The sequence below is a fragment of the Piliocolobus tephrosceles genome, chromosome 2, assembly GCF_002776525.5.
Source record: "Piliocolobus tephrosceles isolate RC106 chromosome 2, ASM277652v3, whole genome shotgun sequence".
Taxonomy (NCBI): domain Eukaryota; kingdom Metazoa; phylum Chordata; class Mammalia; order Primates; family Cercopithecidae; genus Piliocolobus; species Piliocolobus tephrosceles.
This window is the reverse complement of record NC_045435.1, coordinates 46,031,778-46,058,229: the sequence shown is the minus strand read 5'-3', so window position 1 is coordinate 46,058,229 and position 26,452 is coordinate 46,031,778. Positions and strand designations below refer to the sequence as shown.

At 42.1% G+C, this 26,452-nt stretch overlaps 1 protein-coding gene across 9 annotated transcripts in view; it reads left to right on the top strand.

Moving 5' to 3' along the window:
* Positions 1-26,452, top strand: part of NR2C2 (nuclear receptor subfamily 2 group C member 2) — a 95,565-nt gene that overhangs the window by 42,671 nt on the left and 26,442 nt on the right. For 6 of the 9 annotated variants that reach the window (XR_004228837.1, XM_023216095.3, XM_023216105.2 and 3 more), the window contains 3 exons: positions 14,085-14,195; positions 14,785-14,841; positions 24,828-25,028. Coding sequence is in view for 7 of the 9 variants with exons in the window: in XM_023216085.3 (XP_023071853.1) it covers positions 14,085-14,195; positions 14,785-14,841; positions 24,828-25,028 (369 nt within the window). In the remaining 2 variants the exon portion in view is untranslated. The remainder of the gene's footprint in view (positions 1-14,084; positions 14,196-14,784; positions 14,842-24,827; positions 25,029-26,452) is intronic. The other 3 variants (XR_004228838.1, XM_023216115.3, XM_031935163.1) reach the window with 1 other exon arrangement.

Genomic DNA, 26,452 nt, shown 5'->3' with positions numbered 1-26,452 from the left:
CCCCTGGGAGAGGGAATTCTTATATTTCCTAGAAAAAGAATTTAGGACCACACACTGATAAAGCCATTTCTATGTTTAGGATAATTTGTATAAGGTGAATTCCTAGAAGTATAGCTATCAGGTCAGAGAACATGAGCAAATTCTGATTATAAAGGACCAGATCTCTTGACCTCAATAGTTTAGTCTTGGAACTTTTTACTTCCTTGTATTAATCTTTCCTTTTACACATACATAAAGCACATTTATTGGCTGTACTTATTCACTTACTAGTGAATAAAGTGTTGTGTTTCTTAGAACTTTAAATAGTTGTTGAGGTGAAGGGATTTCTTATCTACTCAAAGGACAATCATCTCTTTTTTTCCCCCTCTTGATTAATTTTTTTTCTCTTTTGGATAGCAGTGCCTGGGTTTGTGCTAGCATCTGAGAACGAATTACATATTTATTTCACCATAAATTGTTTTATGTTAGTACGCATACAAACTTCTGGAGTGGAAATTTCATCATTTATTGCAGCGTGAATTTATTCTCAAATTTTTTCTTTCAGCCTCCTTCTCCACCCTCTGTAAAAGTAAATATCTGTAACACCTCTTTCCTCCTACTCTTCCCCTAGGCTTTTGTTTTGTTTGTTTTTGCCGATTGGTCAGCATTCACTTCATATCAGTTGTCGAGGTATAAAAACCAAGTAGTGAGTCCCCATGTCCATCATGGGGCTGCAGCCTGCCTTAGCGGCAGGTGCTCTTGTCTCAAAACCAGAAAACCTAGGTGTTAGTTTCAGCCTCACCACTAATGCACTGTGAATTCAGGAGTTCCATCCCCTCAGTGGCTTTGGGGAAGGGATGGGACTTAGACTTGAAGTCATTCTATGGACCTATTATAGTGTTCTTCATTTGCTCTGACTACATATGCCCATCTTCCTGCAAGAATGAGAGGCTTCTGAGTCCAGAACTCAATCCTGTATTCATATGCCTGGTGCATGTTGGGTGAATATGGTTAAATGAGCCCAGTTTTGTTCTTGTGGGTCTTTTGTATGTAATACAGTCCGTATATTCTTGCCTGCACTTTAAGTGAAAGAGGAACTTGCAAAGACCTCCTATCTTTAAGAATATTAGGGCCAGGCATGGTAGCTCACACCTGTAATTCCAGTGCTTTGAGAGGCCCAGGTGGAAGGATCACATGAGTTCGAATATCAGCCTGTGCAACATAGTGAGGCCCTGTGTCTACAAAAACTAAATTAAAGAAAAAATTTGGCCTGGTGCGGTGGTTCACACCTGTAATCCCAACACTTTGGGAGGCTGAGGCAGGCGGATCACCTGAGGTCAGGAGCTTGAGACCAGCCTGGCCAACATGGTGAAACCCCGTCTCTACTAAAAATACAAAATTAGCAGGGTGTGGTGGCGGGCACGTGTAATCCCAGCTACTCAAGAGGTGGAGGTAGGAGAATCGCTTGAACCCAGGAGGTGGAGGTTACAGTGAGCTGAGATTGCACCATTGCACTTCAGCCTGGGCGACAAGAGCAAGACTCCATCTCAAAACAAAAAAAAAAAAGAAGAAAATTACTGGGTGTGGTGGCACATACCTGTAGTCCTGGCTACTCTGAGAGGCTGAGGCAGGAGGATCACTTCAGCCCAGGAGGTCAAGGCTGCAGTGAGCCATGATTGCACCACTGGCACTGCGGCCTGAGTGACAGAGCCAGACCTTGTCTTTATTTAATAAAAAGAAGAAGAATATTAGATTACTGCACTGTTAGGTTGAAGATGCTATATGCAGAACGTGGTGTTTCTGGGCTTTCCAAGTCTTCCCTCCTCTCCTTGTAGGTTTAAAAATGTTTTGAGTTGGTTGGACTCCATGGTAACATTCTTGTGAACTTTCAGTTGAGGAAAGGTGATCTTTAAGGGGAAAGGGGTGGAGGGAGAGAGAGTTTAACAATGTCAACAATCTAGGTGAAGGGAGAACTTTGTAAAGCAGAGTACATCTTCCCTAGAAGCAATTAGTCATATTATTAGACAAACTGTTTCAGCAGCTGGCAAAACAGCAAGAACACGTCGATTTTGCTTCCTTGGTTACAGGCAGTGATAGTGTACTTGACCTTCCGCAGAGCTGGGTCACAGAGAGGGCATCTTTAAACAGCCCTGTCTGGTTTTGGTGAATGGAATCTGCACTGGCAGGGTTTGAAAGCAAATGCCGGTGAGTTCCCTCAACCAACCTTTGGCCTGGGAGGTTGCTGAGAAAAAATATAAATAAAGCTGCAGGGAGCCATTGGCATGGTAAGTGTGAGTGTCCTAAAGAAAACAAGACTGCAGTATCGAAGTCTATTCTCTTTCCCTGTGTGTCTGAGAGAAGCCTCCCTGTAATGCAGTGTATTTCAGTAGGCACTTATTTTTACAGCAGTTGGTATAATAGCAGTGGATTTAGACACCTATTGTATATTTGAAGAAATTCAATTTAATGCCTTGCTATGCGAAGCTCCTAGCAAATTGTTTCTTCATAGGAACTTGTATTTGAATATGCTGGGTAAATTTAGGTGGGGCAAAAGTTGTTTGTTGTTTTTGGCAGGTTAATCAGCCTGTGAACAGTTTATGAACCATATTGCTCTTGAATATCTCATTGTTTTACATAATTGTGGGGAGTGGTTGTTGACTCGGGGTTTTTGTTTTTTTGTGACAAGAAATTTAGCGCTAAGTTTTATCTTTTTAAAATCTCTATTACCAACTGTAAAATTCAAAACTGTCTAATCCTGATATAAATGATGCTGGTTTATAATATTTAGATTTCATTCCCTCATTGGCTTTACTGTAAAGAAGAGCTGGATATATATATCATCAAGAGAAGTAGTTCTTTACTTAACACTGTTATTGTAAGGTTCTAGTCCTTTGAGGACTGGAACTGCACGTAAAAGCCAGCAGCCTCCTATGGATTCTTCTCGCTGATGCAAGTTGTTGCACAAAGGGGGTTAATCTCTTTGCCCATTGGCCCTTCAACACACTTACTATTTAATGGTCCTTTGAAATAAACTAGTGAAGGTTATGTGGTACATTTCAGTTCAAGCTGGAGGTGTCTCCTGCCTGACACCCTTTACCCTACTTAAGCATTTACATTGTTCATGATTTCACTGGAATGTTAAGAAGTACTGAGTTCCTGTTTGAAATTTGTAACACTAGATCTGCACAATCTGTGTTTTCACAGAGTGTAACTCTGTTATCCTATTAATAACCCATAAGAATTTTTGTAGCCAAAATCCAGAATAAATTATAGATTTAGAAACTCTTAATATTGCACATTAATTCAATGATATGAGCATCTTTTTCTTTTTTTAATCCCCCCCTTTTTTTTTTTGAGATAAGGTCTTGCTCCATTGCCCAGGCTGGAGCACAGTGGTGCCATCATAACTTACTGCCACTGTAGCCTCAAACTCCTGAGCTCAAGTGCTTCTTCCGCCTCAGCCTCCTAAGCAGCTGGGACTACAGGCATGTGCCACCAGGCCTGGATAATGTTTTTGATTTTTAGTAGGGATGGGGTCTTGCAGTGTTGTCCAGGCTGGTACTCAAACTCCTGGCTTCAAGTGATCTTCCTTCCTCACCCTCCCAAACTGCTGTGATTATAGGCGTGAGCCACTGCACCTGGCCTATGAGCATCATCTTCAGCCTGGATGTTCATTTTTCAGCAAGTGATTGCATGTAAACCTCAGAAATTTTTCCTGACAATTATTTCTTTATAAAACAAACAACAACAACAACAAAAACCCTGCTGTCAAAGCAATGTCATGCCATTGTGGAATAGAGGACGTTCTCATTCCAGGGTGAAAATGTATGAACTTCTTCAACAGCCTGATAAACCCACCTGTGTCGGTGGAAGCCAATACTCCTTGGTTTATATAATGAACTGCCAAGGCAGGTGTTGTGCTGTACCTCCAGGGTGTCTAATTAGCAGACAGGCACAGGAGTAGGGTAAAGCAAAGTCCAGGCGGAGTCCCAGGATCAAAGACTGGAAGACAGTGACTGCTTATTCATCCCCAAAGGTATTCATTCCCTAAGTGTTCATTCACTAAGCATTCATTGTGGGCCTAATATGTGCCTGGCCTTGGGAATAAACAGAGAAATAGAAAATGTCCTGGTGCTCTGTGGAGAGTACTAAGGTGCAGGGACTGTGGGAGCCCAGAGGAGGGCATTTGTATTAACCTGAGGGGTGTCAGGAAAGGCTGGCCAGAGGAGCATGGCTTTTATTAAACTCTTTAGTGTTCAGTAAAACATTTCTGTGTTCGGCAAGCATGGTTACCTTTAGAAAGGATGTGAAATGGAACAGATGATTTTACCCTTTAAGTATGAGTTGGAGACCATGCCTTGGAAGGCCTGTGTCTAAAGACATTTCACACTGAGCTTGCCCATGGTTTTAATTGAGTCCTTTGAACTGGCAGTTTTCCTGTCAAGGTAAAGTGGCCCTAACCAAGGTATAACACACACCTACGTGTTGTCTGGCATTTATACAGTGTAAACTAAGTGATCCTATCCTTTGCAACTTGAGCAGCTTAAAGGGGTAGAAAATAGGGTAAGGCAAAGGCCAAAACTGACATTAGGCACTGAGGTGCTAGGCAGGAAAAAATAGAAAGGAGATATTTCAACTAGTCAGAAATGCATCTAATATTTTTATTTCCTTTTTACCAAACTGACTTTTTATTGCTGTGCTGATGAGTCTCAATAAAATATTTCTGGAAAAAAAGGCCAAGCATGGTGGCTCACATCTGTAATCCTAGTGCTTTGGGAGGCCAAGACAGGCGGATCACCTGAGGTCAGGAGTTCGACACCAGCCTGGCCAACGTAGTGAAGCCCCGTCTCTACTAAAAATACAAAAATTAGTCAGACATCGTGGTGGGTGCCTGTAATCCCAGCTGCTCGGTAGGCTGAGGCAGGAGAATCGCTTGAACCTGCGAGGCGGAGGTTGCAGTGAGCCGAAGTTGCATCACTACACTCCAGCCTGGGTGACAAGAGCAAAACGCCATCTCAAAAAAAAGAAATGTTTCAGGAAAAAAAGTAAATTTCCTGCCTTGATGTCTGTTCATAATTATCAGACTCTAAATTCATATACTTGCAATAATTTCTTAGCAGTCCATCATAACATCACTTTGCCTTCATGCAAGACCATATCTCAACTGCCTCTGGTGCCACTAGAACATACCTTTTTTCTTTTTTCTTTTTTCTTTTTTTTTTTTTTTTTGAGACGGAGTCTCGTTCTGTTGCCCAGGCTGGAGTGCAGTGGCCAGATCTCAGCTCACTGCAAGCTCCGCCTCCTGGGTTTACGCCATTCTCCTGCCTCAGCCTCCTGAGTAGCTGGAACTACAGGCGCCCGCCACCTCGCCCGGCTAGTTTTTTGTATTTTTAGTAGAGACGTGGTTTCACCATATTAGCCAGGATGATCTCGATCTCCTGACCTCGTGATCCACCCATCTCGGCCTCCCAAAGTGCTGGGATTACAGGCTTGAGCCACCGCGCCCAGCCTAAACATACCTTTTTTCTAATGGCTTCAGGAGTAGGGGTTCCCAAACATTTTCTGATTAACCTGTCACTTCCAGAGTTAATCGTCTTTTCACTGAATCTCAGGGCTGTTCACTCACTCTAAATTTATTACTGAGTCTACAGGGAGCCCATTGCCAATATGACCCATGCCCCCTCTCAGGTAAAGCGTCTTGAGGGCTTCTCATATCAAGGGAATAAATAAAATTTGCAAGTGTATCGCTGAACAGGTGAGGAAGCCAAAATCCAGGGAGTTTAAACTGTAGCTCAGGGAAGGTAGCAAAGCCAAGGAATAGCAGTCTCAGCACCCAACCTGTGCTTTCCGGTAGCTGTTCGTCCTCCACAGCGGCTTAGAGGCAGGGCCACATCTGGTTGCCCTGTGCACACAACCCCCAACGTGGCACAGAGTGAGTGCTTACTAGGTTCAAGTAAAGCATAGACCACTGTCACTTTGTCTTAATGACATAGAAAAGTTTCTGAGATATGTTAAATACTTCTTGAATAGGGTTTTTAAATTTTTGGTTTTTTATCCCCTCATCTGTGCACTGATTTAAAAAAAAAAAAAAAAACACTTTTTATTGTAGTATAACATACCTAAGTTTAAAATTCATCAGTTTATAACACAATGAATTATCACAGAGAAAACATTTCCATGTACTCACCACCCAGGTTAAGAACAGAATAGAAATTTCCTGCAGCCCAGAAGCTCTCCTTATGCCCCTCTCCCAATCATTACCTGCACCCTCTTCCTTAAAGATGACCTCTATCCCAACCCCTTACACCATGGATTGAATTTGTTATTGTTGTTTATTCTTTTTTTTAAGACAGAGTCTCACTCTCTTGCCAGGCTGGAGTGCAGTGGTGCAATCTCAGCTCACTGCAACCTCCACCTCCCGGGTTTAAGCGATTCTCCTGCCGCAGCCTCTGGAGCACCTGGGACTACAGGTGCGTGCCACCACGCCCAGATAATTTTTGTATTTTTAGTAGAGGCAGAGTTTCACTATGTTGACCAGGATGATCTTGATCTCTTGACCTCGTGATCCACCCGCCTCAGCCTCCCAAAGTGCTGTGACTACTGATGTGAGCCACCACACCCAGCCTATTCATTCTTAAAAAAAAAAAGTAGCTAGCTGTGGTGGAGTGTACCTGTAGTCCCAGCTACTCAGGAGACCGAGATAGGAGGATCGCTTGAGCCCAGGAGTTCCAGGCTGCAGTGAGCTATGATTGTGCCACTTCAGCCTGGGTGACAGAGCAAGACTCTGTCTCTAAAAAAAAAAAAGAAAAAATCACAGCTCTATTAAGATATAATTCATATACCATACAATTCTTTGTTTTTTTGAGATAGGTTGTCATTCTGTCACCCAGGCTGGAGTGAAGTTGCACAATCATAGCTCACTGCAGCTTCAACTCTCCGGGCTCAAGTGAGTCTCCCACCTCAGCCTCCTAAGCAGCTGAGACCACAGACACACGCCATCAAACCCAGCTAGTTTTTAAAATTGTTTACTAGAGACCAAATTCACTATGTTGCCCAGGCTGGCAGTTCACCTATTTAAAGTGTACAATTCTGTGGCTTTTAGCGTATTTACAATATTGTGCAGCCATCACTAATACGTAATTCCAGAACATCTTCATTACCCTGTCAAAAAAAACCCCATACTCCTTAGCTGTCACCCCCCAGCCCTAGGCAACTGCTAATTTGCTTTCTATCTTTGTATTTGTTCTGGACATTTCATATAAATTGAATCATATATGGTCTTTTGTGACTGGCTTCTTTTACCTAGCATAATGTCTTTAAGGCTTATCCATGTTGTAGCATGTACCAGTACTTCATTATTGCCAAATAATATGCCATTGTATGGATACACCACATTTTATCTATTCATCATTTAATGGACTTGGGTGTTTTCACTTTTTGGCTATTAGGAATAATGCTATGAGCATTGTGTACCAGTTTTTCTGTGAACACGTTTTCATTACGTGTGTGTGTGTGTGTGTGTGTGTGTGTGTGTGTGTGTACACACCTAAAAGTGGAATTGCTGGTCAAATAGTAACTATTTTCAAACTTTTGAGGAACTGCCAGAGTGTTTTTCAAAGTGACTGCACCATTTTATGTTCCCACCAGCTGTATATGAAGGATCTGGTTTCTCCTCAACCTTGCTAACATTTGTTATCCTGCATCTTTTTTATTGTAGCCATCCCTAGTGGGTGTGAAGTGGTATCTCATTGTGGTTTTGATTTGTATTTCCAGTGATGTTGAATATTTTTTCAAGTGCTTATTGGCCATTTTGTATATCTTCTTTGGAGAAATGTCTGTTCAACCCCTTTGATCATTTGTAATTGGTTTTTGTCTTCTTCTCATTGAGTTATAAGGGTTCTTCATATGTATTCTGAATACAAGTCCCTTATCAAATATATGATTTGAGAATTATTTTCTCCCATTCTATCCATTTTCTTTTTCACTTTCTTAATTGTCTTGAAGCACAAAAGATTTTAATGTTGGTAAAACCCATTTTATGTATTTTGTTGTTGTTGCTTTTGTTTCAAGTGTAATATATTAAGAAACCATTGCCTAATCCAAGGTCATGAGGATTTGCACCTGTGTTTTTTAATTTTTATATATGATATGAGGTTGGATTTAATATTATATTTTAAAATAAAATACAAAGAATTTTCTGTTTGAGAGACACATTAGCACATTTTATTATGTGTACCAAAGACACTTATGTAGTGTTTATAACTTAGGTTTAGAAAAATTTTCAGAGGGTTTATGACAGTATCAGTTAACCATTTGCTGAAGGTAACTAATGTTTAACTTATTATTCATTAACTTTCACACCAGTGCCATAAAGTAGTAACAATATGTCCATGTTGAATTTGAGGAAATTTTGAAGTTTCACATATTCGCTATTAGAAGATTTATTTATATATTATTTATTTTTTGAGACAGAGTCTCGCTCTGTCCCCCAGGCTGGAGTGCAGTGGCGCGATCTCAGCTTGCTGTAACCTCTGCCTCCCAGGTTCACACCATTCTCCTGCCTCAGCCTCCCGAGTAGCTGGGACTACAGGCGCCTGCCACCACGCCCAGCTAATTTTTTGTATTTTTAGTAGAGATGGGGTTTCACCATGTTAGCCAGGATGGTCTCTATCTCCTGACCTCATGATCTGCCCTCCTCGGCCTCCCAAAGTGATGGGATTACAGGCGTGAGCCACCGCGCCTGGTTAGGGGTTTAAATGACTTGTTTAAGGTGATAGTACAAGTTTCAAAGTCCAGGTCTGTCAGATTCCATAGCCTGGGGTACTCCAATAATGATGATGACTTTAAAACTTCTTGCAAGTAAAGTAAGGACGTGAGCCAAAATTTGGCCTATTATTCTGCCAGTGAAGAATTCTCAATACAGTCACAAACCAAATGTGAACCATATAATGACATTTCTGTCAGTGCCGGAGTGCCTATAGGAAGGAAGATAGTCCCATAAGATTATAACTGCATTTTGACTGTACCCTTTCTATGTTTAGATACACAGATACTTACCATTGTGTTATAGTTGGCTATAGTATTCACCACAGTCACATGCTGTACAAGTTTGTAGCCTAGGGGCAATAGGCCATACCACATAGCCTAGATGTGTAGGTATGCCATCTAGGTTTGTGTAAGTGCACGCTGTCGTGTTCACACGATGAAATGACCTAATGACACATTTCTCAAAACATATTCCTATCTTTAAACAACACGTAAATGTATCTGAAACTGTCAGAATTAACTTGCAAACTAATAGACTCAACCAAAAATTTAAATGTTCATTGTTAAAGGATTCAATGAATATACTCTGATAAAGTGGCCAGCTTTTTCTTTTCAGTTACAAATAAACAGAGCCAGCCATTATGTGTACATGATCCTGGGAGACATACCTTGCAGGATCTGAGCCTCACCATACCTCCTATAAAATGGTTGTGCTTGTCCTGCCTATTTCTTAGTGAAGAGAGAGCTAATACATATTTTTTAAGCTAAAAGTCACTGTAAAAATGTGGGATTCTGTGGACTTCATTGTAGTGAATTTGTTGTGTTAAAATGTATGCTTATGAAAGAAAAAAATTTAATAGCCCAGTAATGAATTAATTGATAATATTTTATCAAATTGAGATAATAATTCACATACCATAAAATTCATTTTTTTAAAATGGACAGCTTAGTGGATTTTAGTACATTCACAAGAGTATGCAACCATCACCACTGTCTAAATCCAGAATATTTTCATCGTGCCCCCAGTAAAAAACCCACATCTCTTAACAATTATTCTTGCTACTTCCATTCCCCTATCACCTGGGCAACCACTGATCTACTTTCTGTCTCCGTGGATTTGCCCATTCTGGACATTTTAAATAAATAAATCATGCGATATAATGGTGGTCTTTTGTGGCTGATTCTTCCATGTTGTAGCATGTATCAGCACTTCATTCCTTTTTATTGCCAAATAATGTTCCATTACATGGATATACCATGTTTTATTTATCCATTCATCATTTGAGAGATATTTGAGTTGTTTCTAATTTTTACCTGTTATCACTAATGATGCTGTGAACATTTGTATACAAGCTTTTGTGTATACATATGTTTTTCTTTGTCTTGAGTATATACCTAGGAGTGAAATTATGGGTCCCATGGCAACTCTCTGTTTACCCTTTGAGGAACAGCCAGACTGTTTTCCAAAGTAACTGTACCATTCTACATTACTACCAGTAGTGTATGAAGGTTCCTGTCTCCACATTTTCACCAATACTTGTTATTGTCTATCTTTTACATTGTAGCCATCCTAATGGATATGAAGTGATATCTCATTGTGGTCTTGATTTGCATTTCTCTAACAACTAATGACCTTTAAACATCTTTTCCTGTGCTTATTGGCCATTTGTATATCTTCTAGGATAAATGTCTTAACTCTTTGCCCATTTTTAAATTGGGATTTTTGTCTTTTTGTTATTAAGTTGTAATGATACATGATTTGCACTGTTTTCCCCCCATTTTATAGGTGGTCTTTTCACTTTCTCAATGGTGTCTTTTGAGACACAAAACTCATTAATTTGGGTTCAGGTATGCTGGCTCACACCTGTAATCCCAACACTTTGGGAGGCCAATGAGGAAGGATCACTTTAACCAGGAGTTGGAGACAAGCCTGGGCAACATAGGGAGACCTCATCTCTGCAAAAAAATTTAAAATTAGGTGGTGCACGCCCATAGTCCCAGCTACTTGGGGGCGTGAGGTGGGCAGATCACTTGAGCCTGGAAGGTTGAGGCTGCAGTGAACCAAGATCATGCCCCTGCATTCTGGCCTGGGCATCCAGGAGTGAGTCCCTGTCTCAAAAAACAAAAAAAAATTTTTTTACGGCCGGGCACGGTGGCTTACGCCTGTAATCCCAGCACTTTGGGAGGCCGAGGGCGGGTGGATCTCCTGAGGTCGGGAGTTGGAGACCAGCCTGACCAAAATGAAGAAACTCCGACTCTACTAAGGATACAAAATTATCCGGGTGTGGTGGCTCATGCCTTTAATCTCAGCTATTTGGGAGATTGAGGCAGGAGAATCACTTGAACCCAGGAGGCAGAGGTTGCAGTGAGCTGAGATTGCACCATTGCACTCCAGCCTGGGCAACAAGAGTGAAACTCCATCTCAGAAACAAAACAACAAAATAAATTAAATTAGCCGGGCATGGTGGCACACACCTGTCATCCTAGCTCCTCAGGAAGCTGAGTTGGGAGGATTGCTTGGGCCCAGGAGGATGAGGCTGCAGTAAGCCATAATTGTGCTACTGCACTCCAGCACAGGTGACAGAGTAAGAGATCTTGTCCCCCCAAAAAAAGTTTCTAGTTTTGATGATTATTTTCTAATTTTTCTTGTGCTACTTTTGCTTTTGGTGTCATCTAAGAATCACCTAATTCAAGTTCACAAAAATTTACACCTGTGTTTTCTGAGAGTTTTATAGTTTTAACTCTTACATGTAGATCTTTAATCCATTTTGATTTTTTTTTTTTTATAATAGTGCAAGGTAGGTGTCCAGATTTGTTCCCCTGCGTTTGATTTCCACTTGTCCCATCACCATTTGTCAAAGACTGTTCTTTGCCTATTGAATTATTGTGGCACCTTTCTCAAATTTGAACATACACGTGAGAGTTTATTTCTGCGTTCTCTGTTATATTCCTTTGGTCTGTATGTCTTGTCTTTATACCAGTACTGCAATTTTTTTATAAGTTACAAATTGAGTTTATAATTGCATATATTTACAGTACAAAGTGATGTTATGATCTATGAGTACAATGTGTAAAAATTAAATCAAGCTCATTAACATATCCATCACCTTAAATACTTATTTTTGCCATGAGAACATTTGAAATTTACTCTTAGCAATTTTGAAATGTACACTAGCCTTTTATTAACTATATTCGCCATGCTGTGCAATAGATCTAAAAAAAAATAAAAGTATTCCTCCTGTCTGAGATTTTGTACCTTTTGACCTTTCATCTCCCCATTCCCCCTGCCCCTCAGCCTCTGTAACTACCATTTTACTCCGGTTTTATGAGTTTGATTCTTTTAGATTTTGCATTTAAGTGAGAACATGTGGTATTTGTCTTTCTGTGCCTGGCCTATTTCAGTTACCATAATGTTCTCCAATTCCATCCGTGTTGTCAGAAATGACCGAATTTCCTTCTTTTTAAAGGCTGAATAGTATTCCATTGTGTGTATATACCACATTTTCTTCATTCATCTGTTGATGGACATATTGGATGATTATGTAACTTGGCTATTGCAGACAGTGCTGCAAAGAACATGGGAATGCAGACATCTCTTCGACAAACTGATTTCAAATCTTTTGGGTAAATAACCCAGAAGTGTGATTGCTGGATTCCACACGGTGTTAACTTCTGTAGCTTTGTAAATAAGTTTTGAAATAAGGAAGTGTGAGTCCTCCAACTTCATTCTTTTTCAAGATTGTTTTGAATATTCTAGGTCACATTCATTCCCATATTAATTTTAGGATCATTTTGTCAATTTATGCAAAAAAGCACCTGAAATTTTGATAGGGATTACATTGAATCTGTAGATCAATTTGGGGAATATCACCATCTTAACAATATTAAGTTTTACAATCCATGAACACAAATGTCTCTGTTTATTTAGGGTTTTTGTTTTTGTTTCTGTTTTTTACGGAATCTTGCTCTGTCACCCAGGCTGGAGAGCAGTGGCGCAGTGTCAGCTCACTGCAAGCTCTGCCTCCCAGGTTCACACCATTCTCCTGCCTCAGCCTCCCTAGTAGCTGGGGATATAAGCGCCCACCACCTCGCCCGGCTAATTTTTTGTATTTTTGGTCGAGACAGAGTTTCACTGTGTTAGCCAGAATGGTCTCGATCTCCTGACCTCGTGAGCCACCGTGCCCGGCCTATTTAGGTGTTTTAAATTTCTCATGGCAATATTTTATAGTTTTCAGTATTCAAATCTTGCATTTCTTTTGTGAAATTTATTTTATTTCTAAATATATTATCCTTTTTGATGCGTGGTCAGTGGGATTGCTTCCTTAATTTCATTTTCAGATTGCTCATTGCTAATATATAAAAATACAATTGATTATTGTGTTTTTGTTTTGGGGGGGTTTTCCTTTTTCTTTTTTCTTTTTTCTTTTTTTTGGAGACAGAGTTTCACTCTTGTCGCCCAGGTTGGAGTGCAGTGGAGCGATCTTGGCTCACTGCAACCTCTGCCTCCCGGGTTCAAGCAATTCTCCTGTCTCAGCCTTCCTACTAGCTGGGATTACAGGCATACGCCACCATGCCTGGCTAATTTTGTATTTTTAGTAGAGACAGGGTTTTACCATGTTGGTCAGGCTGGTCTCTAACTCCTGACCTCAAGTGATCCTCCCACCTCAGCCTCCCAAAGTGCTGGGATTTTAGGTGTGAGCCGCCACAGCCAGCCACAATACACTTTCTATCAAGAAAAAATTATATCTGTCCACTTCAAATATCTAGGTGACCACCTAGCACCTGAACCTTGCCTTTGGTATAAGTATTGACTAAATTTCAGACCCTGTGGTCCTGACAGGCTTTTCCCAGCTCCATCCCATTGGGGCTGAGAAATTACCAGAACCCTTTTATAAGTACTAATCCCAGTAGTTTTCAGTGTAATGTCGGTTTTGTTTGTCATCCCCTGCTGTGTTGTGAGAGCCTTTCTTGGGAAACCATCATATTAAAGGAATGTTTTACAGGTGGCTTTGGAGACAGGGATAACATTCAAAGATCATCTTTAAAATGTTATTTTGGTAGGTTTTTACTTTATTAAAGTGTGCAGAGCAGAATTGCAAATTCCTTTGGTTTCTTCTTGCATTTCCAACATTAGGAACAGCTGTTTTAAGATTGTATTTTCCTGGGGGGCACCCTGTAGCAACATCTCATTGATTCCTTTGTCATCCTTCTGGGTCCAACCTCAGAACCACACAAGTTTATCACTCCAAGCCACAGTGAAAGCAAGAGGCATGGTCTTCAGGCCACCTCTGAGCATCATTCTGAACCCCCTTACGATCCAGCCCACTTCTCGCCCACAGGTAACACGTACACAGACCTCTCGGCCGGAATCTCCAGGGATGACCAGCCCCTCCCCACGCATCCAGATAATCTCCACCGACTCTGCTGTAGCCTCACCTCAGCGCATTCAGGTACCTGCACCAGTCCCACTTCGTTCCACCTATCTGCCAAAGGCAACTCTGCCTTTCCTGAACTCTTTCCAAAAACAAACCTTCCTAAGGGTTTCACTAAGGAGTTGTGCCTTTTAGGCATCAAATACAATACAACTTCATCAATTCTTTAAAAAAAAATAAAAAATGCTTACATTTATTTAACCAACTTACATGTAAAGCAAAAGCCTGAACTGTTGTTTCAAACTATTGAGATGAAGTACCATTTTATTACTTATTTGCTTCCAAATTGAGAGGCCGCATATCTTAGTACTGTGATTGAGAGCAAGGGCCTCTACTTGAAGTCAATTCCAGTGCCCCACTTAGCTTTTTTGACCTTGGTCAATTAACATTTTAATGCCTCACTTTCTTCATTTGGAAAATATACATAATAGTAGTTATTTGCCTCACGAAGTTATTATGAAGAATCAAAGGGGTCTTGCTTATAAAGTGCTTAGAATGGTGCCTGACACATAATAATGTTCAATATGTACTAATTATATAATAACTATTATTATTAATATTGTTATTAACTAATCGATATTCACTTATGGGAAGTTGTCTTCCCTAGGGCTCTGAACCTGCCTCTGGCCCATTGAGTGTTTTCACCTCTTTGAACAAAGAGAAGGTAGGTGTATCAAGCTTGTAGGCAAAAAGCTGGGAGGAAGGGATAATATATTGATGACAAAGATTTATTGTTATCTCAACAAGCTGAATCAAAAAGCCAGTTATAACTATTGATTTCTCTGTTTTTCTCCTTGCAATTTTATCAGGTTTTTTTGCCTCACTTAGATGCTCTGTTGTTAGTTGCATATGTGTTTTATATTGTTATGTCTTTTTGGAGAATTAACCGCTTTCTTGCTTGCTTTCTTGGTTGCTTGCTTTCTTTTTATTAATTTTTGAGACAGGGTCTTGCTGTATTGCCCAGGCTGGTCTTGAACTCCTGACCTCAAGTGATACTCCTGCCTCAGCTGAGTATTTTGTAATCCCAAAGTGCTGGGATTACAGGCTTGAGTCACCAGGCCCAGCCACCCCTTTCTTATTATGTACCACTTCCCTTTATCTTTATTTTCCTTGTTCTGAAGTCCGCTTTGTCTGAAATTACTGTAGTTACTCCAGCTTTCTTTTTATTAGTGTTGGTTGCTAGCATGGTGTAACTTTCTCTATGTTTGGACACTTTTTCTTCTTTTTTCTTTTCTTTTTTTTTTTTTTTGAGACAGGGTCTTGCTCTGTCACCCAGGCTGGAGTGCAATGGCGTGAACACAGCTCATTGCAGCCTCTACCTCACAGGCTCAAGCCATCCTCTCATCTACGCCTCCCAAGTAGCTGGGGCTACAGGCGCATACCACCATGCCTGGATACACACACACACACACACACACACACGATTTGTTTTGTTTTGTTTTGTTTTTTTAATAGAGATGGGATTTCACCATGTTGCCAAGGCAGGTCTCAAACTTCTGAGCTCAAGCAATCCACCTGCCTCAGCCTCCCAAAGTGCTGGGACTACACGTGTGGGCCACCATGCCTGGCCAACTTTTTTTTTTTTTTTTGAGACGGAGTCTGGCTCTGTCGCCCAGGCTGGAGTGCAGTGGTGCGATCTCGGCTCACTGCAAGCTCCGCCTCCCGGGTTCACGCCATTCTCCCGTCTCAGCCTCCCGCCACCATGCCCGGCTATTTTTTGTATTTTTAGTAGAGACGGTGTTTCACCGTGGTCTCGATCTCCTGACCTTGTGATCTGCCTGCCTCGGCCTCCCAAAGTGCTGGGATTACAGGCGTGAGCCACCGCACCCGGCCTTTTTTTTTTTTTTTTAAGGAGAGTCTTGCTCTGTTGCCCAGGCTGGAGTGCATTTACTATTCACAGACAGGATTGTAGGGCACTACAACTTCAAACTCCTGAGCCCAAGCTGTCCTTCTGCCTCAGCCTCTCAAGTAGTTGGGACTACAGATGTGCACCGTCAGCTACTCCATCACTTTATTTTGCATCTGTCTGTGTCTTTATATATAAAATGGGTCTCCTGTAGGCAATATGTATTGGGGTCTTGATTTTTTCCCATTTTTTTCCTACTTCCTGTATAATTTCATAAGAGTCTTGTTTTTTTACCCAGCTGACAATCTGTCTTTTCATTGTGAATGTGGATCAATTCATAAAGTGATTGTTGATATATTTGGATTAATATCCTCCATTTAGGCTGGGTATGGTGGCTCACACTTGTAATCCCAGCACTTATGGAGGCTGAAGAAGGCTTATCACTTGAGCCCAAGAGTTTGAGACCAGCCTGGGCAACAAAGTGAGATTGTATCTCTACAAAAAAAAACTGAAAAATTAGCCAGACATGGTGATGCATTCCTGTAGTCCCAGCTACTTGGGAGGCTTTGGTGGGAGGGTTGCTTGAGCCCCGGAAGTTGAGGCTGCAGTGAGCTGTGATCATGCCACTGCACTCCAGCCTGGGCCACAGAGCAAGACCCTGTCTCAAAAAATTAAAATAGTAATTCAGAACTATTCATATGAGCTAAGATTTATACTTAAGTAAAAGATTTATTTACCTTTTCGCAAAGGTCAGGATTTATTTACCTTTTTGCAAACCTTTTTTAAAGCAGGTTCCTTCTACCCTTTTTATTTTTAGTTAATAATCTTTGCTATTATCTTTTGGTATGCTCTAATATATGATCTGTTTTATAAACTTTATATATATTCTATATGTGAATTCTATATTTGTTATAGGAAATTGTATATATGTAGGTATGTGAGTGGACAGGTGGTATGTGTATATAAATAGTATGGGAAATCTGAAGAGCTGGTTTTGGGTCGGGGGACAGACCCTTGAAGGGATTCTCATTGTACTCAGAAAGAAATCCAGACTCGCAGCAGGGCCGTCCCACCTCCCTCTTTAGGTTCCTGGGCCATGCTGGTTGTCCATGGGCCTGATAGCAGTTCCTAGGAGTTTGTTCCTCCCAGGGCTTTCCATATGCCAGAACATTTCTCTTTGCTGGAATGCTAAACATTTATCTGGCTGCTGTCTCCTCAGCCTTAAATCTTTTTCTTTATTCTTATTATTTTATTTATTTATTTATTTATTTATTTATTTATTTATTTATTTATTTATTTATTTATTTTTTTTTTTGAGGCCGAGTCTCGCTCTGTGGCCCGGGCTGGAGTGCAGTGGCCAGATCTCAGCTCACTGCAAGCTCCGCCTCCCGGGTTTACGCCATTCTCCTGCCTCAGCCTCCCAAGTAGCTGGGACTACAGGCGCCTGCCACCTCGCCCGGCTAGTTTCTGTATTTTTAGTAGAGACGGGGTTTCACCGTGTTAGCCAGGATGGTCTCGATCTCCTGACCTCGTGATCCGCCTGTCTCGGCCTCCCAAAGTGCTAGGATTACAGGCTTGAGCCACCGAGCCCGGCCTTTTATTTATTTATTTATTTATTTATTTATTTATTTATTTATTTATTTTATTTTATTTTTTTTTAAAGGCGTTTCGCTCTTGTCACCCAGGCTGGAGTACAGTGGCACAGTGTTGGCTCACTGCAACTTCTGCCTCTCAGGTTCAAGCGATTCTTCTGCCTTAGCCTCCCAAGTAGCTGGGATTACAGACATGCGCCACCATGCCCAGCTAATCTTGTATTTTTAATAGAGACAGAGTTTCACCATGTTGACCAGGCTGGTCTTGAACTCCTGATCTCAGGTGATCCGCCCGCCTTGGCCTCCCAAAGTACTGGGATTACAGGCACTAGCTACTGTGCCACCCAGCCCAAATCTTGTCTTAAATGTCACCTTGTCACAGAGGTTTTCCGTGACCTCTCTCTCTGTTTTTTGTTTTTTTTTTTTTTTTCTGAGGTGGAGTCTCGCTGTGTCACCCAGGCTGGAGTGTAGTGGCGTGATCTTGGCTCACTGCAACCTCCACCTACCGGGTTCACGCCATTCTCCTGCCTCAGCCTCCCGAGTAGCTGGGACTGCAGGTGCTTGCCACCACGCCTGGCTAATTTTTTGTATTTTTAGTAGAGACGAGTTTTCACTGTGTTAGACAGGATGGTCTCGATCTCCTGACTTCGTGATCTGCCCGCCTCGGCCTCCCAGATTGCTGGGATTACAGGATTGAGCCACCGCACCCAGCCCCCTGACTTCTCTTTCTAAGGTTAAGTACTTTTGTTATTCAGGGTTACCCCAACCTGGTCTTTTCTCTCATAACATGTACCATAAATTGAAATTGTTTACTGACTGGTTTGTTTCCTTGTATATTACCAGTCTCTTCGACTGAACTAAAAGTTTCATGAGGGCAGGAGCCATCTTCATATGCCACTATCTAATACACTGTCTGACAGAGTAGACCCTCAGTAAATATTTGAGGAATGAATGAAAGAATGAGTAAGCCATGGTAAAAAGTCTTGACTTTTTCATCAGGAGCGATTTGATAAGATGAAAGGGATAAGACAAGACTGAGTGAGGAAAGGAGTATGTGAGAGCTTAGAGTGAAGAAATACTTTACCAAGGTCCTGGCATGTTCTGGGCAGTGTACCAAGCAGTTTCACACACATCATATCGTTTTACTTTCCTAGTCATCCTTTTTCATAGGTTCATAAATGGAGCTCAAGGGCTTGTGTAAATGCTCCAAGTTGACACAGCTGGAAAGTAGTAGAGTAAGCATTCATATTCATGTCTGTAGCTACCAAGCCCTGTCTCCCATGTTTACAGTGAAAGGTGGCAAGGTGAAGATAGGGATGAACTGGAGAGGCTACCACATCTAAAAGGGTAGCCAACCCCCATCTCCAGCCACCTGGCACCATGGGGAGAACTTGAGCCCAGGATGACCTGAGCTTCCAGTTTGTCAAGAGAACTACAAATTTGATTTTGATTATGGGAAATACTCAATTTTTAGATGTTAGCAAAGTTCTTTAAAAAAAAATTTAGGGGGCTGAGTGCAGTGGCTCACACCTGTAATCCCAGCACTTTGGAGGCTGATGTAGGTGGATCGCTTGAGCTCAGGAGTTCAAGACCAGCCTGGGCAACATAATGAGACGTCATCTCTACAAAAAAATAAAAGAATTAGCCAAGCGTGGTGGCACGAGTCTGTAGTCCCAGTTACTTGGGAGACCGAGATGGGAGGATCACTTGAGGCTGAGAGGTGGAGGTTGTAAAGAGCCAACATCATGCTACTGCACTCCAGCCTGGGTGACAGAGCAAGACCTGGTCTCAAGAAAAAAATTAAAAAAAAAAATAATTTTGGGTAGTCAAACAAAAGTTATCCAGTGGCTGGTTTTGCCCGCAGCCCATTCATTGGCAGGCTCTTCTTTGCGACAGAGATGTTGAGCTGGCTGGAACAGAGTGGGTAACATGGGGGAGAATGGTAGTGTATAAGATCGTTTCAAGGTCCTTTGGGATTAGAACTAGAGAGGACCTTAACTAGAGAGGACCTTAGCTTAGTAGAGGAAAGTCAGTTGTGCTATAATGTGACATGCATTCCTGAAAATTCCCACACTTTGCCAACTTGTGCAATGAAAACCACAGGACTGATGGGAAAAAAATGAGATTAGTGACACAATACTCAAAAACTTTGTCAGTAACATTAAAAAACAGATAGTGAATCTAATAAAACCTGCAAGTGGTTAAATACATAGTGATTATAATAAATATGGTACTTGGTCAGGCGCGGTGGCTCATGCCTGTAATCCCAGCACTTTGGGAGGCCGAGGTGGACGGATCACCTGAGGTCGGGAGTTTGAGACCAGCCTGACCAACATGGAGAAACCCCATCTCTACTAAAAATACAAAAAAATTAGCTGGGCATGGTACCGTGTGTCTGTAATCCCAGCTTCTCTGGAGGCTGAGGCAGGAGAATCGCTTGAACCTGGGAGGCGGAGGTTACCGTGAGCTGAGATCGATCGTGCCATTGCACTCCAGCCTGGGCAACAAGAGCGAAATTCCATCTCAAAAATAAATAAATACGGCACTTTACCTTGAAAAAGTCCTGTAGTTTCTTTTTGGAGGTAGGTGTAGGGAGGATTGCATCTCATGAATTACTGTGAGTGGTGGACGTGGGGTGACCTGAAATCACCAGATGGATTGAATGTGACTCATACCACGTGCACTGAGTATCCCTGCATGGATAACTTCAGCTCAGTGTCGTTTTCTGTTAACCTATTTACTTAGTGTTATTCATGGAAGAAACCACGCATAAACACAAAATTTGCATTATATGCTAATTATTTACTAACATATCAATCATGTTCAAACAAATTCACCTTTTCACAACAAGCATTATAGCAGCTCTGACTAGGTAGGCTATTGAGGGCCTTAAAAATCACAGAAAATAGCCCTTATCTTCTTACATTACTCCCCCCCAATTTGTTATAGTTTACAGACAGAAAGTTAAGAATTTTTGTTCCAAATAAAGAAATTAAATAAAATTTGCCTCTTGTATTAATTTCCCAGGGCTGTCACAATAAATTACCACAAACTTGGTGGCTTAAAACAATAGAAATTTATTTTCCCAACCTTCTGGTGGCCAGAAGTCTGAAATCAAGGTGTCAGCAGGGTAAGGTTCTAGGAGAGTGTCCTTCCTTGTCTCCTCCTACCTTCTGGTGAGTGCCAGCAGTCCTTGGCATTCCTCGCTTGCTTGGAGCTGCATCACTCCAATCTCTGCCTCCATTGCCACGTGGTCTTCTTATAAGGACACACCATTCATTGAATTAGGGCCCACCCTAATGCAGTATTACCTCATCTTATCCTAATTACATTTGCAAAGGCCCTACTTCCAAGTAAGGTCACATTAATAGATACTGGGAATTCTGGCTGGAATGTGTCTTTTCAGGGAGTAAAGTTCTATGCACGATACCTCTCCTCCACAGCCGACTTAAATTTTAATGAGCTTGGATATATCCTTGCAATTTGATGTTTCCTCTAGGTCATTAAATAGAAATCTATCTGTGTTTGTTAACAAGGTCTTGCTTAGTGGTCACCCTTGTGTTCCAATAGGGTATTTGGAAGATTTTTTTTTTTCTGCCTGCATTTTTAGTTTTCTCATGGAGGTGTTCTCTCTAAATGGAGGATACAAATGTCTTAGGAGGGTAAAGATAAACAAAAAAACCCCCAAATTATAAGTAATTCATTGAATTTTTATGAGCGTGAGTCTTTGAGAAAAAAAGAAAAGAATAATCTAGCCAGGTACATTGGTTCTCAGCTTTTGGGAGGTGAAGGCACGAGGATCACTTGAGCCCAGATGTTCAAGACCAGCTTGGACAAAATAGTGAGACCCCCATCTCTAGAGAAAAAAAAAAAATGCCGGGCGCGGTGGCTCAAGCCTGTAATCCCAGCACTTTGGGAGGCCAAGACGGGCGGATCACGAGGTCAGGAAATCGAGACCATCCTCGCTAACATGGTGAAACCCCGTCTCTACTAAAAAATACAAAAAACTAGCCGGGCCGGGTGGCGGGCGCCTGTAATCCCAGCTACTGGGGAGGCTGAGGCAGGAGAATGGCGTAAACCCGAGAGGCGGAGCTTGCAGTGAGCTGAGATCCGGCCACTGCACTCCAGCCTAGGCAACAGAGTGAGACTCCATCTCAAAAAAAAAAAAAAATTGCCAGGCATGGTGGTGCTTACCTGTAGTCCCAGCTACTCTGGATGCTGAGATAGGAGGATTGCTTGAGCCCAGGAGGTCAAGGCTGCAGTGAGCCAGGATCATGCCACTGCACTCCAACGTGGGTAACAGAGCAAGACCCTGTCTCAAAAAAAAAAAAAAAAAAATTCTGAGCCTTGAAGTATGTTATATACTGCCACTAAGAGCTGCTGTCCCTGTCTGGAACCAGTAACTTCTACCTCCCAACACCATACCCTTACCTCATACTTGCCATACCTCAACCACAATGACTGGAGAAGAGCATACAAGGAAATGACATGCTGGTTATCTGTGTGTGCTCTGGTACAGAATGTGTCATCTCTGAATACAAAAGGGCAAAGGAATTACTAGTGTTGCCTTGGTTTTAGTTGGTAATTGAAGACCCCTCTCAATCACATAACTATGTCATTTCTTAACAGGGAAAACAGTTTAGGAAGGAAATAAGAATTGATAGACATGAGCCAGGCTTGGTGGCTCATGCCTGAATCCTAGCACTTTGGGAGGCCAAGGCAGCAGGATCACTTGAGCCCAAGAATTTGAGGCCAGCCTGGGCAACAAAATGAGACTCCATCTCTACAAAAAATTTTTCTAAAATATTAGCTGGGTGTGGTGACACACGCCTGTGGTCTCAGCTATACAGAAGGCTGAAGCAGAAGGATTGCTTGGGCCTAGGAGGTTGAGACTGCAGTGAGCCATACTCATGCCACTGCACTCCAGCCTGGGTGACAAAGTGAGACTCTTGTCTCAAAAAAAAATTGATAGACATTTGATTCACAGAGCTCAAGGTTATAAGGGCTTCGAAAGGCCACCTTGTTTATCTAAGGCGCAAGAAATCCCTTCTGTGGCAGCTGAGAGAAGTGTGTGTCAACCAGCCTGTGTCTGCAGTCTCTCAGTTGAGCCTTGGGTGGGAAAGATTTTTTTAAAGATAATTCTTTTCACAAGATTTTCTGTCTCATGTTTTATGTTTCTGGGGGACTCTGGGCATGCCACAGATTGTAATGATGAAAGGTTCTTCCTTTCATTCCCTCCAAATCTGTTCTCCTTGAGCCTTAAACATCTTTTGCCCCTTTAATTGGAAATGATGATATACTGGGGTTTGTCCCATGATCAGCTGAGGATTCATTCTTGGATCTGTCATCCTATTCTACTGTCCTCTCTGGTCTTGCACTTGGCTGTACCCTGTAGCACACTTTGCCACATTTTTGCAGTTTCCTCTTATGTTTGATTCAAGTCTTTGCTCAGTGTCACATACTCAGAGATGTCTCTCCTCCTAAAGTTGCATCCCTGTCTCCTTCCCAGTGTCATGCTTTTTCTGTTTATTCTGCTTTTTGTTTTCTCCAGGGCATTTACACTGACTGATATTATTTGTTCAGAGTTCAGGGTCTGTTTCCCCCACTAGAAGTTGAGTTCCATGATAGTGGGACCTTTTTTTGTTCACATCCCTATTCCTAGTACCTAGAACAGTGCTTGACTCATAGTGGGTGCTCAGTAAACATTTAAGTGATTGAATCTTTTCTTGCCTATGTCATTTTATTTTGAGCCAGCCAACATTGTCTTATTTTCCATATTGCAGTTAGCAAAGCTGTTGTGTTAGACTGTGTGAGTTTGTTATCTCAACCTTGGGAGTTCCATTTCTTTTTTTTTTTTTTGGAGACGGAGTTTCCCTTTGGTCACTCAGGCTGGAGTGCAGTGGCACGATCTTGGCTCACTGCAAACTCTGCCTCCTGGGTTCAAGCGATTCTCGTGTCTCAGCCTTCCAAGTAGCTGGGACTACAGGCGCCCACCACCATGCCCAGCTAATTTTTGTATTTTTAGTAGAGACGGGGCTTCACCATGTTGACCAGGCTGGTCTTGAACTCTTGACTTCAGGTGATCCTCCCACCTCGGCCTCCCAAAGTGTTGGGATTACAGGCATGAGCCACCGTGCCTGGCCAGAGTTCCATTTCAAAAGTCTGTCAAGAGGTGGTACAGATGCTAGACTTGTCCATAAATGTACTGTGCTGTAGGAAACTGAGTTCCAGCCAGAGACATAGCATGTTTCCCCTCACCTAACACAGCAGCAGCAGCTTCAGAGTCCTCTTTGTAGTAAGGGTCTGCTGGTGCCTGGAGGGAGAGGTGGCAGTGCTGCTAGCCAGGAACATCTGGCCTAGGAGAGAGGCAGGACAGGGATTAGAACAACTTCAAAGAACTTCACGAGCAAGAAAAAGAGAATTCATTCTTGTCATAGCAACTGTTTTTGTTGTGACTGATGCAGTTAGACAAGGACTGTGTGAAGAAGTGGAGTCTTGACAGTGATGCTCCTGAAGAGTGGGAACTCCCAGAGGAATAAGGGTCAAGACTTCTCCAGAGTCAGTGCCCACTTCCTTCAGTGCATCCAATGGTCTTTTATTGTCTTCTCTCTATGTGCCAGGCCTTGTGCTGGCCCTGGGGATATAGCAGTGAATCAGAAGTAGTCTCTATCCTTAAAGACCTCAGAGTCAGGAAGTGGGAGTGAAGGAGGTGGGTGGTCAATTAGTGGTGAGTTGAGTGTGTGTCGACAAGGGTCTCCCTGTATTCTCTCAACCTAAGGCAATAGTATTTACAGGACCTTTTAGAAAGAGGCCATCTTTGAAGCAGTCATTCCCAAGTTTTTGGACTTTATGGATCAGTAGCATTTCAAGAGTTAGGATTGCCTACATTTCTTAATAGGTGAGGACAAGGAATTTTCAAAAAGTTAAACCTATCTATTATTTATTACTGCCTTCATTTCATAAAAGAAAGGACATTTTACTTCTAAAAACGTAGGAAAGATATGGTCCTAGACTAAAATAAGCTTTATGAAAATTTGTTTCTGAAAAACTCATTATTGTGTTTTGTTTTTCTCGATTCACCGTGGACTGGTGAAACCGCATGTTAGACAGCATTAATTCAAGGTGTTTGGCAGTCACCACTTTAAGCACCACCTGCAAATGCATGGGTCTTGTGACACTCCATGAGAGCGGTCTCCATGTTGTGTCTTACAGATTGTCACAGACCAGCAGACAGGACAGAAGATCCAGATAGTCACCGCAGTGGACGCCTCCGGATCCCCTAAACAGCAGTTCATCCTGACCAGCCCAGATGGAGCTGGAACTGGGAAGGTGATCCTGGCTTCCCCAGAGACATCCAGCGCCAAGCAACTCATATTTACCACCTCAGACAACCTCGTTCCTGGCAGGATCCAGGTAAGGCCTTTGGACAGGTATTTGTTTCAGCACTTCTGCTATTGAACTTGTTCCTGACTTGTTCTTACATCTGCCTTCGAGGCCAAATCCATCCCTGGAAGGTTCTTTGGGGACCTGCAAACATGGCAGGTTGCTGCTTTGGCCAAAGTAATAAACCAGCAAACCAGTGGCAAGGCCCAGAAGACAGTCAGCTATAACACTCAGAGAGGATGGAAGTAGAACAAGGAGGTCAGTGGCCACAGGAGACTGGCATGAGCAAGCCGGTCCTGAGGCTACTGGAGAATTGTTCTTACCTAAAGCCATCAAGCGTCAGCCGTTGATATTTTAAAGGTACCACCTAGGGCTGACTACAGCCAAGCGAGAACTGACTTGTTCAGATCATCAGGTCTGTGGTCCCAGCTTTTCATTCTGTCTTTACTTGCCACTGTCTACTACTCGCTCTGGGCCCCTCAGTTCTTGTCTCTATCTCTGCCCTGGTTCTTCCTGCTCTCTCAAGGCAGGATGGGGTTGAGGACAGTCTACAGCAAGGAAAGGAGCAGGCATTGAAGGAAAGCAGGGTTGTTGCTCAGCATGAGGATGGGAAGCATAGAATCTCCAAATCCAACACTTAGAGAACAGAAACTCAAGGTCAGTATCCCATGATGGCTGAGCGCAGAGCATGCTTCGTCAGGGTTGTGTTTAATTTTTTTTTAATTTTTGATAAAATATACATAATATAAAACTTACCATCTTAATCAGCTTTAGGTATACAGTTTAGTGGCATTAAGTAGATTTACAGTGTTGTAGCACTGTCCAGCTCTGTGTAACTCTTTTCCTCTTCCTAGGCTGAAACTCTATACTCATTGAACAGTAACTCTCCTCTCCCCTTCGCCCAGCCCCTGGTGACCACCATTCTACTTTCTGTCTCCATGAATTTGACTACTCTAGGTACCTCATATAAGTGAAATCAGCCTTTGTGTGACTGGCTTATTTCCCCCATCCATGTCGTAGCATGTGTCAGAATTCCATTCCTTTTAAAGGCTGAGTAATACTCCTCTCTGTATATAGACCACATTTTTCTCTTCACCTGTTGGTGGACATATAGGTTGCTTCCACCTTTTGACTGTTGAATTCATGCTGCTTAGAATCTCTGTTTTGGGTGGGGAGGTTCTACTATGAAGAAACTTAAGGAAGGGAAGAAATTTTTTGTCTTCTGATTGAGCTGGGATCAGAATGCCAACGTGTTCAGCTTTCAGAACTGTTCTTTTAGACACCTAACGCCACACTTACTAAATGCTGTCTCATCCTTCCTTTCCCGGAGTACATTGCGATCATCTGAAATCGGAAAGGAATTCCTCCTCCTTTAGAGTACTCCTTGTCTGTGAAAGAATGGCTGTTGATTTTGTTGCATGTTTCACAAGAGGTGATTCTACTTAATGATTTCT